The 14,145-nt window shown below is 40.6% G+C and overlaps 1 protein-coding gene across 1 annotated transcript; it reads left to right on the forward strand.

Annotated features, from left to right (window-relative positions):
* The first annotated feature begins 9,306 nt into the window (after positions 1-9,306).
* Positions 9,307-11,549, forward strand: LOC124179586. Its single transcript, XM_046564143.1, has 2 exons — positions 9,307-9,472; positions 10,810-11,549. Exons 1-2 carry the CDS (start codon positions 9,434-9,436, stop codon positions 11,248-11,250), a joined length of 480 nt encoding a protein of 159 aa, XP_046420099.1. The 5' UTR covers positions 9,307-9,433; the 3' UTR covers positions 11,251-11,549.
* Positions 11,550-14,145: the final 2,596 nt, after the last annotated feature.

Raw genomic sequence — 14,145 nt, forward strand, 5'->3', positions numbered from 1 at the left:
CACGTAGAAGTTAAAAGTAATTCGTTCTCGTTGCTTCATCCGCCATATTTAATCGGTGGCTGATTGGTTTTGCTCACCGATCATCACACTAACCGAATGACTGATCGGCGACTTCAGTCTGAGCCGATTCGAAGCAGACGAAATCGACACCAGCGCTTCAATAACTCAAACAGAACTAGCGAATCACGTTGCTCACTGTGTGTGTCATGGCGTTCAAGTGGCAGAACCATGTGACTAAATCTGTTTCTGATAGACCATCACCCACGTGACCGGTTAGTTTAACTTCAGGTATTGGAGCGCCAGTGTCGGTTTTTCGGCATAAGCCGCCATGTGCTGGAAGCATCGGAGTCAGCCATGGATTCAGTGCATAGATCAGTGGATTTACTGGCATGTCCGTACTTACAACGATGCATACATGTGGGTAATGTTATATATGTATACAGTATAACGCGTCGGGCGTAATATAATAACCGAGGCGTATGAAGATAGCAAGATAGTAGGGTTAGGTTAGGTACCTATACATGTAGCTTTCGATCCTACGATGGCACAGAGGTGTAGGTACCTACATGTCGGCGAGGGCGCCGAGGAGTCAGGATGGCGAGGCGGAGCTAGCCGACCAGGACGGATGGTCACGCGACCATATCCTTGACGCAACAAGCAACCAACCTGGGCTCTGCAGGCTGATCGTGAAACACCGTCGTACGCAGACTGCCGACGCAGAACAACTGCCTGGCTCTTCGGTATGTATTATCATAATTTCATAATTAGCTCGTTCTCAGGCCTCTCTATCCTAACCCCAGCTCAACGCGTTTCGAACGGCATAAACGAGACTGACACGCCACAACGCACAGTGTTTGAATTTTAGACGAGGCTCGCCGTGTCCTTTCCCCATGAATGTAACGGATTGATACTGCTTTCATCGTTTTTAAATGACAAATCATCGCTAACTGGTTGAACATCAGACCACGGGACGTTCACATGATCATTCAAAGGGACTTCGTGTACTCGGATAAGCTTCTAACGACTTTGCGCGAGTTACATCGGATCGACGAATTCAGTTAAATCAATGGAATCCAGTGATTGCACGCCTGCAAGACAGTTCCAATGACTTTACTATGACTTTACGCGAAGGGAGTTCATGAACTCAAATAAGCTTCTAGTGACTTTGCGTGAGTTCCATTGCTGCGATGACTTGAGTTAAGTCAAAGGGATCCCGTAACCCCATGCCTGCAATTCCAATGGCTTCACTATGACTTCAACTGACCTGGACAACAAATTCAAAGTCTGATTTCTTGCTCTTATTACCAAGTCTATTAATTGTCATTTTAGTATGATTTGACGACCCGAACTAGACAAAGATAACAATGGTCGATTGAAGGAGCAGGAGAAAACAAAGACGAGGAAAACGAATGAGCGACGATCAAGTAGAAGATCACAAAGGACTGTAATGAAGATAGACAATGAGAGGCGAGCAGCTAGGAAGGGAATCCTTGAAATCGTTTTGAGATGACGAATTCTTATTACGCCCTGGTTTAAGGACCTCCGGGCGAGTGGTCATTAAATTTTAAGGTCCCAGGAGCCACTGTACGAGGCTGAAGAGATCTATTTGGGGCGGAGAATTGTCTGAAACTTAAGGACACGTCCACGATACCGTTTGTGAGGGAGCGTTTGCTGCAGCAGAGACAAGAAGGCCAAACGCTGAGAAAAATAACTGAACCCCTCGCACGATTCATCTCTCTGAGCTATCAGTTTTCTATCTGGTTCTTCTAGGCGGGCATCAGTTATCCCCGACGCCGGAGAGCTGAGAGAAGAAGAATCCTTATACCAGTCCTGCTAGATATACGACGGCAGATACACTGCGCCCCGTATGCTTTATACCTGTATAGTTCTCCCGAAACTAACTTCACGGTGTTTCGTTTCCACTCTCCGTCCACGCTACGTAGTTCAAGCTTTACGGTAACTTTGAATTTGGAATCGAATATCCCCAAAGTCATATAGGATATCAAATTTTGGACTCGATAACTTGCTTGTTATTGAAATTCAAAACTTGATTCTTCTGATCTCGTGGGATTCTGTACAGTTGATTGGAAACCAACGTGTAACTTCGAATGTTGTGCAAAGATATTTATTTACAATAAGCAGATACAATTCTTTACCGCAAGTCGATTGTAACGTCGCAACATTTCGTCAGGGAAGCATGAATTTTGCTGAAAAAAAAAAATAAAAAAAAAAAACAAACAATGTTCCAATTCCTTTCCTCGTGAAGTAAATCATCGATGTGATAAAAATAAATTACGGTTATACGTATCTAAAACTGCCGCTATAATTTAACCATACGACAGTTTGAAACGATCGAGAAAACGAGGGGAAGTAAAAAAAACGAATTGAATAAATAAATACGAGTGAAAAAAACACGCAAAGTCGCATGATTCGTTGGGTGCACGCACAATGCTGTTCCAATAGTTGGACAGAGGCATTTTTGTATTGGCTCGTATACACCGAATACTGCAAGCTGGATATATGTTATACATATACCTACCTTCAGACACGATGTTGTACGTATAAAAGTATCGAACTATTGGCCGGTATTTCCATTAGTTTTATCTCACAGCTCGCATCTAAAGTATTTGTTGGACACCGTGTCCCACGCCACGTAGCCACACGCAGGCTAATAAGTACCAACTCGACAATAGTCAGTGTCGTTGTTATTATTATTCTTACTTCCATTTTAACCGACGTTATTGTCAGGCATATTCAATTCCGGCTTTGTTCAAACGCGCTGAAACGAATGGATTGCGTGTATTTTTTTTTTTTTTTTATGTAAACTATGGTTAATTTTGATTTGTATTATCACGAATTTAACTGGAAAACCCTTTCTTCATCCCTATTACAGGTAAAAGAGCACTCGGTTGAACTCCAGCTTCACCCTGATCTCTGCGGCGCTACGAGGGAGGAAGAGACTGAGAACGGAGGAGGATATCTTTGCCTCTCTGGAGCGAGTGGAGCCGGCTTATTTAAATAATAACGCTGGTGACTATTCAGGTTAAAAGTCTCAGGTAGCTACCGCGATGGGCCGTACATGGCAGAGACAAGATTAGATAAAGAACCCTCTGCCCGAGCTGCCGACCGGAGGCTACTTCTATTCGTGTCACTTTTAAATGGTACTTCACTGCTTATTCAAATTAGAGCCATGCATGTAACGTAGATTATGCACACGTATACATGTGAATAAAAATGTATATACCGTGTTTCGAATCGAACCTGCAGATGCGCCGCGTATACAATTGTAGAAAAGCATTTATATGCTCACTCATCCCAGATATATATATATATATATATATATATAAATAAATAAATAAATACATCGGATACTCCGCGAATTACAATACAATAAGGAGTCCAGGATTCGGTACCATCGATCCTCACAACAAACTCCATTTGGATTCGAAAAATTTCTACCAAATAAGACGCGTCGGGAACAAAATTTATGTGGATCGAAAGTCCGAAAAAATCGAGAAACAAAACTTTTGAAAAAATTGCCAATAGTGTCGTCTTTGTCAACGATTATAAATATGAATGAAACAATTTCACGTCATACTATGTAATAGAAATGAATCTGAGAAAATCGTTCGAATAATACGAGAAATTAGATTTAGATATGACGTGTTCATCGAGGTTTCGTTCAAAGATGTACTAACCGTGTAATCCAGTCAGTACTTGAAACGATATTCTCTTGAAACTGATTTTTTTTTTTTTTTTTTTGATCCATCAATTTCAGTCACAATATCATAATTATTGATGCAGCGATTGATTGATTAGGTCCAAAATAAGTCCTAGTTCATTAAAATCGGTCAAACCATGTGACTTTCTTGTTGTAGAAATGATTTGGTACTGGGATCTCTTCAAAGTCATCAATAATCGTTCTATAGTAGCTGAAATTTGTCGTTTTTCAGTTTGTTTCCGTTTCAACGACATTCAATCCAATTAACTTGAGTCCGCACGTCTCACTTTCATTATACCATATTCTGTCTTTACAGGTCTTTATCTGTACCTACTACATTTCTTGCAACATCCTCAACAATGTTGATCGATTGTTAAATTTAATTAAAAAAATAAAAATGGCAATTTCGCCCGACTTCAATCATCTTTTCTTCGGAATATCAATAAAGACAGGAGAATTTCGTATCGTGTAGCTGACTTTGGTTCGTTTCAATCGTAATAAAGCAATTATAAATTAACATAGACAACACTCGTAAGCTTTCCGACGGCCTTAGGCACGCACATCGGTCGGTATCAGATACGAATGCATGCAACTCTTGCTCTGCCCAAGCTTTCCTCGAGCTCTTAGGCAACGCAAGAAGGAACTCTGCGGCCCGACAAGTGTATAAAGTTTCACCCCGTATCGTTGGAGACGTTGTACGTACTCATACGTGGGTTGGGAAACGCGAAATATTAGGCCCAAGGTTTTTTTTTTTTTTTTTTATTTCTCTCTTTTTACACCGTACTTTATGTTATTGTACCAACGAGAGTTACGAAGTTTAATATAATCGTGAGTGCGCAGCGGCTGCGGATTGTGATTCTAAGACGTGGCCGTGGTGGCGAAATCATTTCGTAAATACGCCTCGCGATTTCACGGATCGGGATTTTCGGCACGCGTTTTACACGTCTTACGTACGTATATTGTATACATTCTTCTCTCATTGCCCCAGAAATTCGAGGTAACGAGAATTTAATTGTGATATACGATCGTAACGTTTCGCGATGAGTGTATGAATTGCGCATTTTCTGCATACCTACCGTGGGCCACGCAATCGTATTTTTTGCTCGCATCGTAAGAAAACTACAAAGAAGCCTCTGTTTATTCCTCGATGGTCAGATTTAAGAATAAACTTTGGTAAACTTAGTTGAATGGGAATTTTATCCTTTCTTGGTACATTATTCGGCTTTATAGAATTTATAAATCTGCAGGACATCCTAAAGCCTCTTTATCGTAAAATTTTCGCTTTCGATTCATGCATACTTCTTATGAAAATTTGAACGAATACATGTTCACTCGTTGCAATACCTTGAATCATCACGATCTACAGGGCGTAGACTCCTTCCTTCTTTTTCTTGTCCTTTAACAAGTATTTTCCCAAGCCGTCCGTAAAAGTGTTTGTTTTTTCAATTATCGACAAATTTTTCATCTACCATCAGATCGACGATCTGGTCCGAAGCTTGACGACCTTAAAAAAAAAGAAACATTCCAAAGCGCGAATTTCCTCCTCTCGTAATCGGATTCGTGACCGAACCACCTCTCAACACCTCGTAAACTCGTAAAAGACAATCGGAAATCGTTTTCAAGGTCGACGTTGTCGTCGGTTCGATTGACTCGTAAAAGTCTCGATTTCGCAGCTGCGGCTACGAGAGGATCGTTTGGTCAAAGCCGCGAGATCCCTGAATGGCGAGTAAGGAACTCTCGGTGCTAAAGAGCCAATCGACGCCCAGGCCGCATGCGTATATACGAGGACGAGAACCGACCGGATTGCTTGAATTATGGATGCTCAGCTCCCTTTGTCGGCGAGGCTTTACGTCGATGCGTAAGCTGTGGGCGTGTGCGTGCTCACGCTGCCTGAAACTCGCGATCACACGCGACTGATAATTCGTGCGGCGTTGAGGTCTCGTCCCGTGTATACAAAAAAATCACGGGATCCCCTCCCCCTCATCCTTCCTGCGACGTCCTCATCTTGTTTCACACTCTCCGCGTGGTTGCGGTTGCGGTCCTCGTGTCACCCCCTCGACGTCGGTGATCAGGGTTAACCAAGGTGCGACTTGGAGGTTCCATTATAATTTTGTGGAGAAGCCGTTTTGCGGTGAAGCTTGAGCAAACCTTCGAGAAAATGGACTGTTTAGAAGGCGATCGTTAGCAGGTTTCCGAACACTTTTTAAAAGACGATTCGAATCTTGATAAGTATCGATCGGTCACGATAAACACGTTTTTGGCATTGTTTTACCGCTTGTTTTTTTGCTAAAGAAAGTGATGAAAGTCTCAAACAAAGCTCGAAATTTAACGATTCAAGCTTCGTTTTGTGTTGTTTTTTTTTTTTTTTTTTCAATACTCTAGCACGTACCGTTCACGAGTTACAGCCTTTCAAAATCACGGAAACATTCACGAAAGCATTTAGTAACGTGACGCATGTTTTTTTTTTTTTTTTTTTAAGAAACACATGCCGATTTTTCACGCGAAATAATTTGGCAACGGGACATGATAGAGAGTTCAGACAAGGTTTAAAATTCGATTCAGAATTTAGGCTACATTCTCAGCTTCATTTCAAAATTTTCGACTACTGATATGCTGGGACAATTTCTTGAAACTTGAAAATCAACCGAGCATGCGCCAAATAATTAAATCTCATTGGTCGGCGAAATCTTCCCGCAGCGATACTTTTGTCCGCGATGCAGGCGGGCCAACCTACGCAAAATGTCTACGTTTGAATTTTCAAAGAGCATAAGCAGTAAATTCCGACCGTTCTTCGAAGAATCAACTTTCCGAGCCGATAACAAATGCTTTCCGAACCTTTCCGAGTCGCTACCTCAATGATTTGAGATTCTAACCTCGAAAATTCGTATGAACCACATCGCAGGCAGAAACAGTTTGACAGCTGAAAGTCGGATTGCCCAGCCTGCGCGAACAGCCGATAAAACTCGCGCATGCGCGGTTGATTTTCAAATTTCAAGAGATTGTCCCGGTATGATAAATACATGTTTTTATTAATTAAGACTGATCAATTTGCCAATAGCCAAAACGTGGCAGACTTCTCACATCTAATATGAATTCTGAGTAAAAAATATAGGTACAAGAAAAATAACGTTGAAGATATGACGTAAGAATTTGACAAAATGCTTTTAACACTGCTGTTGCAGGCGATGAAGCGATCGGGCAAGAGAAAAAAAAATTTGCACATTATAATATAATCAGCTGGTATCATAATTGAGACGTCTGAGGGAGTAATAGAGTTTGACAGTTAATCGTTTCAGACGTAATAAATCCGGTGGTGTAAATACGTGTGTGTATAATTCATTGGCGAATGAATATTATTAATGGTGAACAATGGTTAAAATGGTGGCTGCATCGCTACGGCATGGAAAACAGTAATGAAAAGATTTAAACAAAGAGACGCGGAGCGGCGAGTGAGGCGAGGTAGTTAAGAATTGATTACGTTCCTAATTACCAAATAGATTAGCATAAATTTCCATAAAATATAAGCACAATAAAACCGAGCGTAAACAGTCGAATTAGAAATTGAAAATAACAATGCAGCGTTGCTGTGTTCTCCACGCTCTCGACTCTGTAAAGGTACGATGGTTATAACGAACCGTTTCCTCGTCCGTTTATGCACGTTCACTGATTTCTTGAGGCCTGAACAACCGCACGGCTCACGGCTAATTACAGTTCCTATGGAAAAACCAAGCGACACGTGAAAACGAACGAACAAACATTTTCACTCAACAATTCATTCCGTCGATTTTATCGCGCTTTGTACGTTTATTATTTACCAACATATCGTAATTTCTTACGATCGATCAAATTAATCCACCTCTCCTCGCTGTCGGCTTGCTTGATACCGATCGGTATTATAATCGTTTGAAATTAAGTTCGGCATGCAAGCTGCCAGCGAGAGCGACACTCTTCTCTTTTCCTCTCAGACTTCGTTGTTTATTTCCTATAAACGAAGAGGAATTAAATCGAATTAGTACAAACTTTCGGCAATGATTTACCGCGTTGCGTTTTACGGTTCCTCACCTCCTGCCGACGGCATCCCGTCCCAGGGTTAATAAATCAACGAGTGTGGCGCCTTGACGCACCCTTGCATCAAGAATTCCCAGAATCACGTCCTGCCGGATGTCCTCTCACCTTCGAAGGCCAATCAAGGAACGAAATCTCGCTTCCATCGTCAGCGTGCACAGTCGTCGGTATAAGATATGGTAGCGACACAGCCACCCATTAACCTCGCTCAAGACGAAGAATCATGCGCTGAATATTTCTGCTCTGAAGTTAGCGCAGCATCGCTTGCAGGATAGATTCTGTCGATTCCTGAGCATAGTTTTTGGAAATAACGTGATCGGGGATCAGGGAGAAAATCTACATCGATTCGTTAGCCACTGAGATAAACGGTGAAATTTAGCGAATGCGCATGCGCAAAATAGTTGAACTCTATTGGTCGACCAGATCGTGCAAGTCAGGAGAGCCAACTTATTCAACACAGGGCATGAAACATTAAGCGAATTGAATTACGCTGGTATCACGACTAGCAACAGTCGTCAACCATCAGTCGGATAGCAATAAAAGTGTGTCAAGTCTTCGCAAAACACAGATTTTTTCGACTATTTGATCACTGCTTAACCCAAAGAGCTTCGCATCGTTTACATAACCTCCATAAGCCGAGTTTGAGGTGGCCAGCCTGCACGAAAATTCGACAAAACTCGCGCATGCGCATTCGAAGTGTCAATCCGTCAAGTTGAGTTTCAGCGTTTACTACCGATACAATAATGCACAGACGGTTAAAGGAACGCGACGCGATAAACGATGGCGTAAAAAGCGAAAAACGTAGCTGAGCAAAATTTCACAGCGTTGACAAATCGTCGAACGGGATTCCTGTCGGAGAGCCGGAGGATCCTACAAGCCTATGGTCTGGAAAGATCGTCGTTAAGACGTGGATTTCACGGTCTTTACAAAGCGCGGGTATAATTATTTTCGCACTCTGGCCAACTGCGCGGTTTTAATTCTCCTCTCCCCGGCTATTTTCACCTACCTCTCTTCCCTCAGGTTCGCGAGCGATGGAGGAGAGGAGAATTCCCAGGGACACCTACGCGGTCCTGGAATCCTGGATCCCGGAGGGTCGCGCGTTCGTTCTCCATGATCGAGTCCCGGCGAAGAAGCGGAGGACGAATAGCCGCTACCTCGCTGACTAAGTGCCTTTTGTTTATCCTGGAACGAGTATCCCGATGTATTTGTCGCTAAGGAATTCCTGGCGTTTCGCGCGCGAATCGCGGACCCTCGACCTTCCGCCAAAATTTCTCCGGATCGCTAAATCGACGCACAAAACACAAACGGAATGTTGTCCTTCTCCGCAACGATTCCCCCGTTAACCCGTTGCGGGATCCGCCCGGATCCTCAAGAACCAAGGAATAAACATCGCGCGTCGGCGTTCTCGCGATGAAGACGAAGCGTTGAGCAAGAATTTTTCAACCGGTTAAAGGCAGGAGGGTAAGAGAAAAAAAAAAAAATGTTTAAAAAAAAAAAAAAAGAAACAACACAGACAACCAGCGAAAAGTTCGCTCGAGGTGACAAAGCCTTCCGGCGACTTATACGATCCGATCCTACACCTATCGCCCTACTCATCGCTGGATATCCACAGATGTAACACTTGACGCAACGATTAGATTGTGTGAGATGTCGGACCGCCTGAAACGCTACGTGTCAATCCTGAAGGTATGAATCAGCTATTTCTTCACATATTAGGTACGTGATATTTTTTTGGCGATTTAGAATACAGAGGCCTGCGATGGTTTTTCAACCTCACAAAACTGAGGAGTCATTTCGATGGGTAAATTGGGTACGAATCTGAAAAAAAAAAAAATATATTAAAAAAATTTTGTCACGTAAATTTTGAGAGAATTTTTTTATTTTTAATTTCCCGTTGTCTGAGTCAACTTCCAATTTCTGTGTTAATGACATGTATTAATGGTAGTGTTGGTATTTGAATATTCATCTACATTCACTAGTTGTTATTTATGGTGATTTTAAGCGTATTTAGAGCTACGTAAATAGGTACTAGAGAAAAATATTGGACAGGAGTTTTGAAGAAAGTAAAAAAAGATAACATCGGCCGTTTTGACTTATCCAGTCTCCTAAATCTTGTTTATTACTAATGCTATTCGTTTTATATTCGAGCATTCGATTTTGTATTCACTATATCTTTATTTTTTTTTTTGATAAAAATTTTTCAATAACTCGTACCCACAAAGTAATTTTTAACGTCAATATTCGAATACTCGAAATGATTCTAATAAGAAAGTAAAGAATTAACGTAACAATTTTTTGTGATAACTCGAATAACTCACTGCAAACAAGAACTAAATTGCGAAAGTGTTCAATTCGAAAATGTTAAATCCAAAATGGAGGACCAAAATTCAAAAGAACAAACTGCGATTTCTGCAGGAATCAAAATTTTGAATCTGGATGTTAAAATCAAAAGTAAGGACCTAAAAAAACACTTTGGCAGTAGCAAGCAATTTATTTCACGTAAATAGACAGAATATCCGTTAATCAGTCACAGATCCGTTTTTCATCTCAATTAACATTTTTTTGTCTTTGACTTGAAAGCGCATAAAAACCATCAGATCAAACACGGTTCAAATAATTACACAAATTTAGTTTTGACATTATATTTGCATGAATAAATTTTGATTCTACACATCGAATGATCACCAAAATCTTCATTTATCGGTTATAAAGTTTGCCTTTATCTTGTTTACATTGACAAATAAGTCCTGACGTGTTTCGTTGACAGTATAAGCAGCAGATACAGCATTAGGTAGAAATAAAAATCAATCTTCAACTAATGGAACCGTTTTTTATTTTCTTAACTACGTAAAAGAAACCAAAATTCGCCATTTAGAACCCAGGCTGAAAAATTCGTGCCTCATAATTCCCATCTACGTTCTCTCTCGTTCTTTATCGTAGAAAATATCGATTAGCATCGGAAGATTCCTCGTTTTTACAGTTACCGGTTGATTTTACGCGACGATCTTTTTTTCTCTTCATAGCCGAATGAAAGTCGAGGCCCGTTTACAGCCAACCGAGCAATTCAACGGTCTCGGGATCCGAATAAGTGGCGAGTGGTTTGCAGGAGCGGTTTGGGGCCCGGTAACGGGGCACCGGGAGTTCAACCGAAGCTAGCATCTGCTCTTTGGGACCCGGTAATATGCGTGCGCGATATCACGGCCCGGATCTCAGATGTGTCTCCCAGATATCGGGCGCTGCACTCATACTCGGAAAGCGGGAGCAGCAACCACAGCAACAGCAACAGCAACAGCAACAGCAACAGCAACAGCAGCTTGTTCGAAACGGGTGGCATGAGGAGCGGTGCTCTTCACCCATCGTTATTATTGCCTAGTGTTTTAGTTGTTGTTAGGTACCCACTTCCAGTCGTCGGTGTATCGCTACCGAAAGACAACCGACTCTGTCTAATTCCTCGACTTTGGTGAATGAAACTCCGTCTAGTGACGAAAATAAAGCCGGTGTAATATCCGAGTCGTCGTTGTTAATACTCCTTTATATCGATTCATCGACGCTTGATATGCTCCGAAACTTGTGCGATCGTATCGTTCATTACATCTGTTGGATCCTCGAAATCTTTCCACTGAATACGTTCGTTCGACAGGATTTGTACCAACCTTGGGCGTAATTTTTGTTTAGCGTTGTATTGTTTAAACCGAGTCGTTAATTGTACAAAATCCTTTCATTCAACCTGAATATGTTATGAAAACACTTTAGAATAGGTAATAATCCGTCATAACTTTCCCATTTTTGTATAGTCAAGTACGATGAATTTATACTTCGGCTCGCTACAATTTGATAAGATCCCTTAAATAAATTTCGTTTTGTCAGTTGTTTTTTTTCGCACTCCACATAAGGTCGTAAGGAGAAAACAGCGACTTTATACACAGAACAGATAAAAAAAAAGAGATTTTTAAATTCTGGTTCAAATAAACGTCGTCCGAGTATTTTTTGCAAAAAGCTGCTCGGTACAAGAATTAGTGTCATCGAGTGAAACCAAATTTATTTAAATCGACAAAAATGTTTCTTCACATTTATTTCGCTGTACTTGGAATAAAATTATTATTAAAACTTTTTTTCATCTCTTTAATGGTGTGATACTTGATTTTGTGTAAAGATGAGAAGTGACGATAGGAGATTTCGCGATAGCGAACATTACGTGTGCTAAAATTCTTTTCGAAATCTGTAAAAATTTACTCTGCAGCGCGATTAGAAATATAGAAATCGATGTCACGTATAATAGTTACAAAAAGACGGACACGCTAAGAAGACACGCAAGGTTTTTTGTAAAAAAATACTTTGCAAGCAGTGATTTTCACTGTTCCTGCAGAGTAAATTCTGCGTTTTGCCAAAAAAAAGACAAAAAAAAAAAAAACCTGACGTGTCCCTCTTTACCTCCAGTTTTGAGTAAAATCCACTTTTTTATTCTCACCGTCCAATAAGACTGACAGAGTCACCGTATTCAGGATATTTGTAACGACGTGAGCGTATGGTGGCAGATTATTATACGGGGTTACACGAACTCGGTATGGGCGGTGTACGTGTTAATTAGTAACGTACCCATACGAATCGTTGGGGCATTGAGTTTCTCCCTAACCAACATCCGCCGCGAATACATTATCGCGGGGTGAGTTATAACTTTTTCTGTACAGCGTGTACACCCAAATACACACACACATGTATAATATACGTATGTTCAATTGCGTATGCATGTGTAGATGAGAAGAAGTTGGCAACCGTCATTTCCTCATGTATTATATCTACACGTATATTACATGTATGTATGTATAATAATGTAAATACCTTTCTCACTGACCTCGGAGCAGCCGCCCCATCATGAGAATTAAACTGCACTTCGTTACGAGTCGAAGTTTAGCGCTTAGATTTGACGCTACTGAGGTTCGTATAAACCTACTTCGAAGTAAACTGAACCTGGAATTCCTACATTTACATTCTAACTCGTAAAAATTTAACAGCAAATCCTACGTCGAACCTCTAACTTCTAAAAATTAAAATACCAAATTCTTCTTTGACGCTCTCGGTAGAAGATTGGACCTATTTTGACGATATTCGATCTACCGCTTCTCCTTTGGATCTGTAACTCCTCATCTATAGATATATTATCACAGCGACAATCAAATGTTCACAATGAATATTCCGATGGGTATTTGGACATAATTTTGATAAGCTTTGATAACATTTGAAAATCAAGTATCGCATTGCAACTGTATTTATTCAACGTTTTTACGAATACAAAAACCCTTTCAAGCGATTGAATGTAAAGAAAATACGATCAAACTCACGTGTAAACCGATTCCTATTTGTTAGAATTTTTATTTGATTTTATACGATTTAATCCTATTTTTTGTATTACAATCATAATCAATCAGAATTGATGGGTACCTTAATCGTCGGGTTAGGATTTCGAGCGTTAAAGGAGGGATTCGAGCAAGCGGGCTTAACCCTACATCTGGAGGGTTGAAGGAGGTTCTAAACAGACACCCTACTTTCAGCCTGAACTCGGCTTATCGGAAAATTTCGGACATTTTTAACGTCAAAGTAGGTTCTGATGTTGGATTGGAATAGAACTTACGTTACGATCTTGAAACCCTACCTAGAAGATCCTACCTTCGGACTCGAAACCAGTTATGCCTGGCTGTCCGTTCTTTACGTAGGTATGCAAAATTGTTATTACCATATTTTCACGATAGAAAAATCGTATTTATTAGAAAGGGGTTTTTTCGCACCGATTCAATCTCAGCGGCGAGTTAATGAACAACCGTACATCGAAAATACTAAACAAGGAGTTGTTGGAAACGTTTCAACGATCACGACGTCGAGATTCACTCAGCGATTCGGATCGTAAAACTTATTTTAAAACGTGATTTTGTACATAAAACAAAATCCAAACAATGAAACATCGGTCACGTTATTATTTGTAATTTATATATATACACTACAATTATTAAAAAAATCCATTAAACGGCTTCATAAGATTTTACAACATTTCACGGTGTTTCAAAAGATATCGTACGATTTTTCAAGGATTTCATCCGATTTCTAAAAATCATACAGATGAATTCACAAAATTTCACAATATGTCGCAACGTGTTGTCGTATGATTTCTCGTCGTTCTATAATACGTCACGGAATCTTGACTTTTCAAGGGACTTCTGGTTTCCAATGATTTCATAAGATTTCAAGAATGGTATGCACCAGATTTTACGAACGATTGATCCGGAACGCTTCTTTTAACGAGTCACACTGCATCATAAAAACTGGGACAAAACAATCAGGGAGATGAAAATTATAAAATGATGTAT

Source organism: Neodiprion fabricii, chromosome 4, assembly GCF_021155785.1.
Source record: "Neodiprion fabricii isolate iyNeoFabr1 chromosome 4, iyNeoFabr1.1, whole genome shotgun sequence".
NCBI classification, from domain to species: Eukaryota; Metazoa; Arthropoda; class Insecta; order Hymenoptera; family Diprionidae; genus Neodiprion; species Neodiprion fabricii.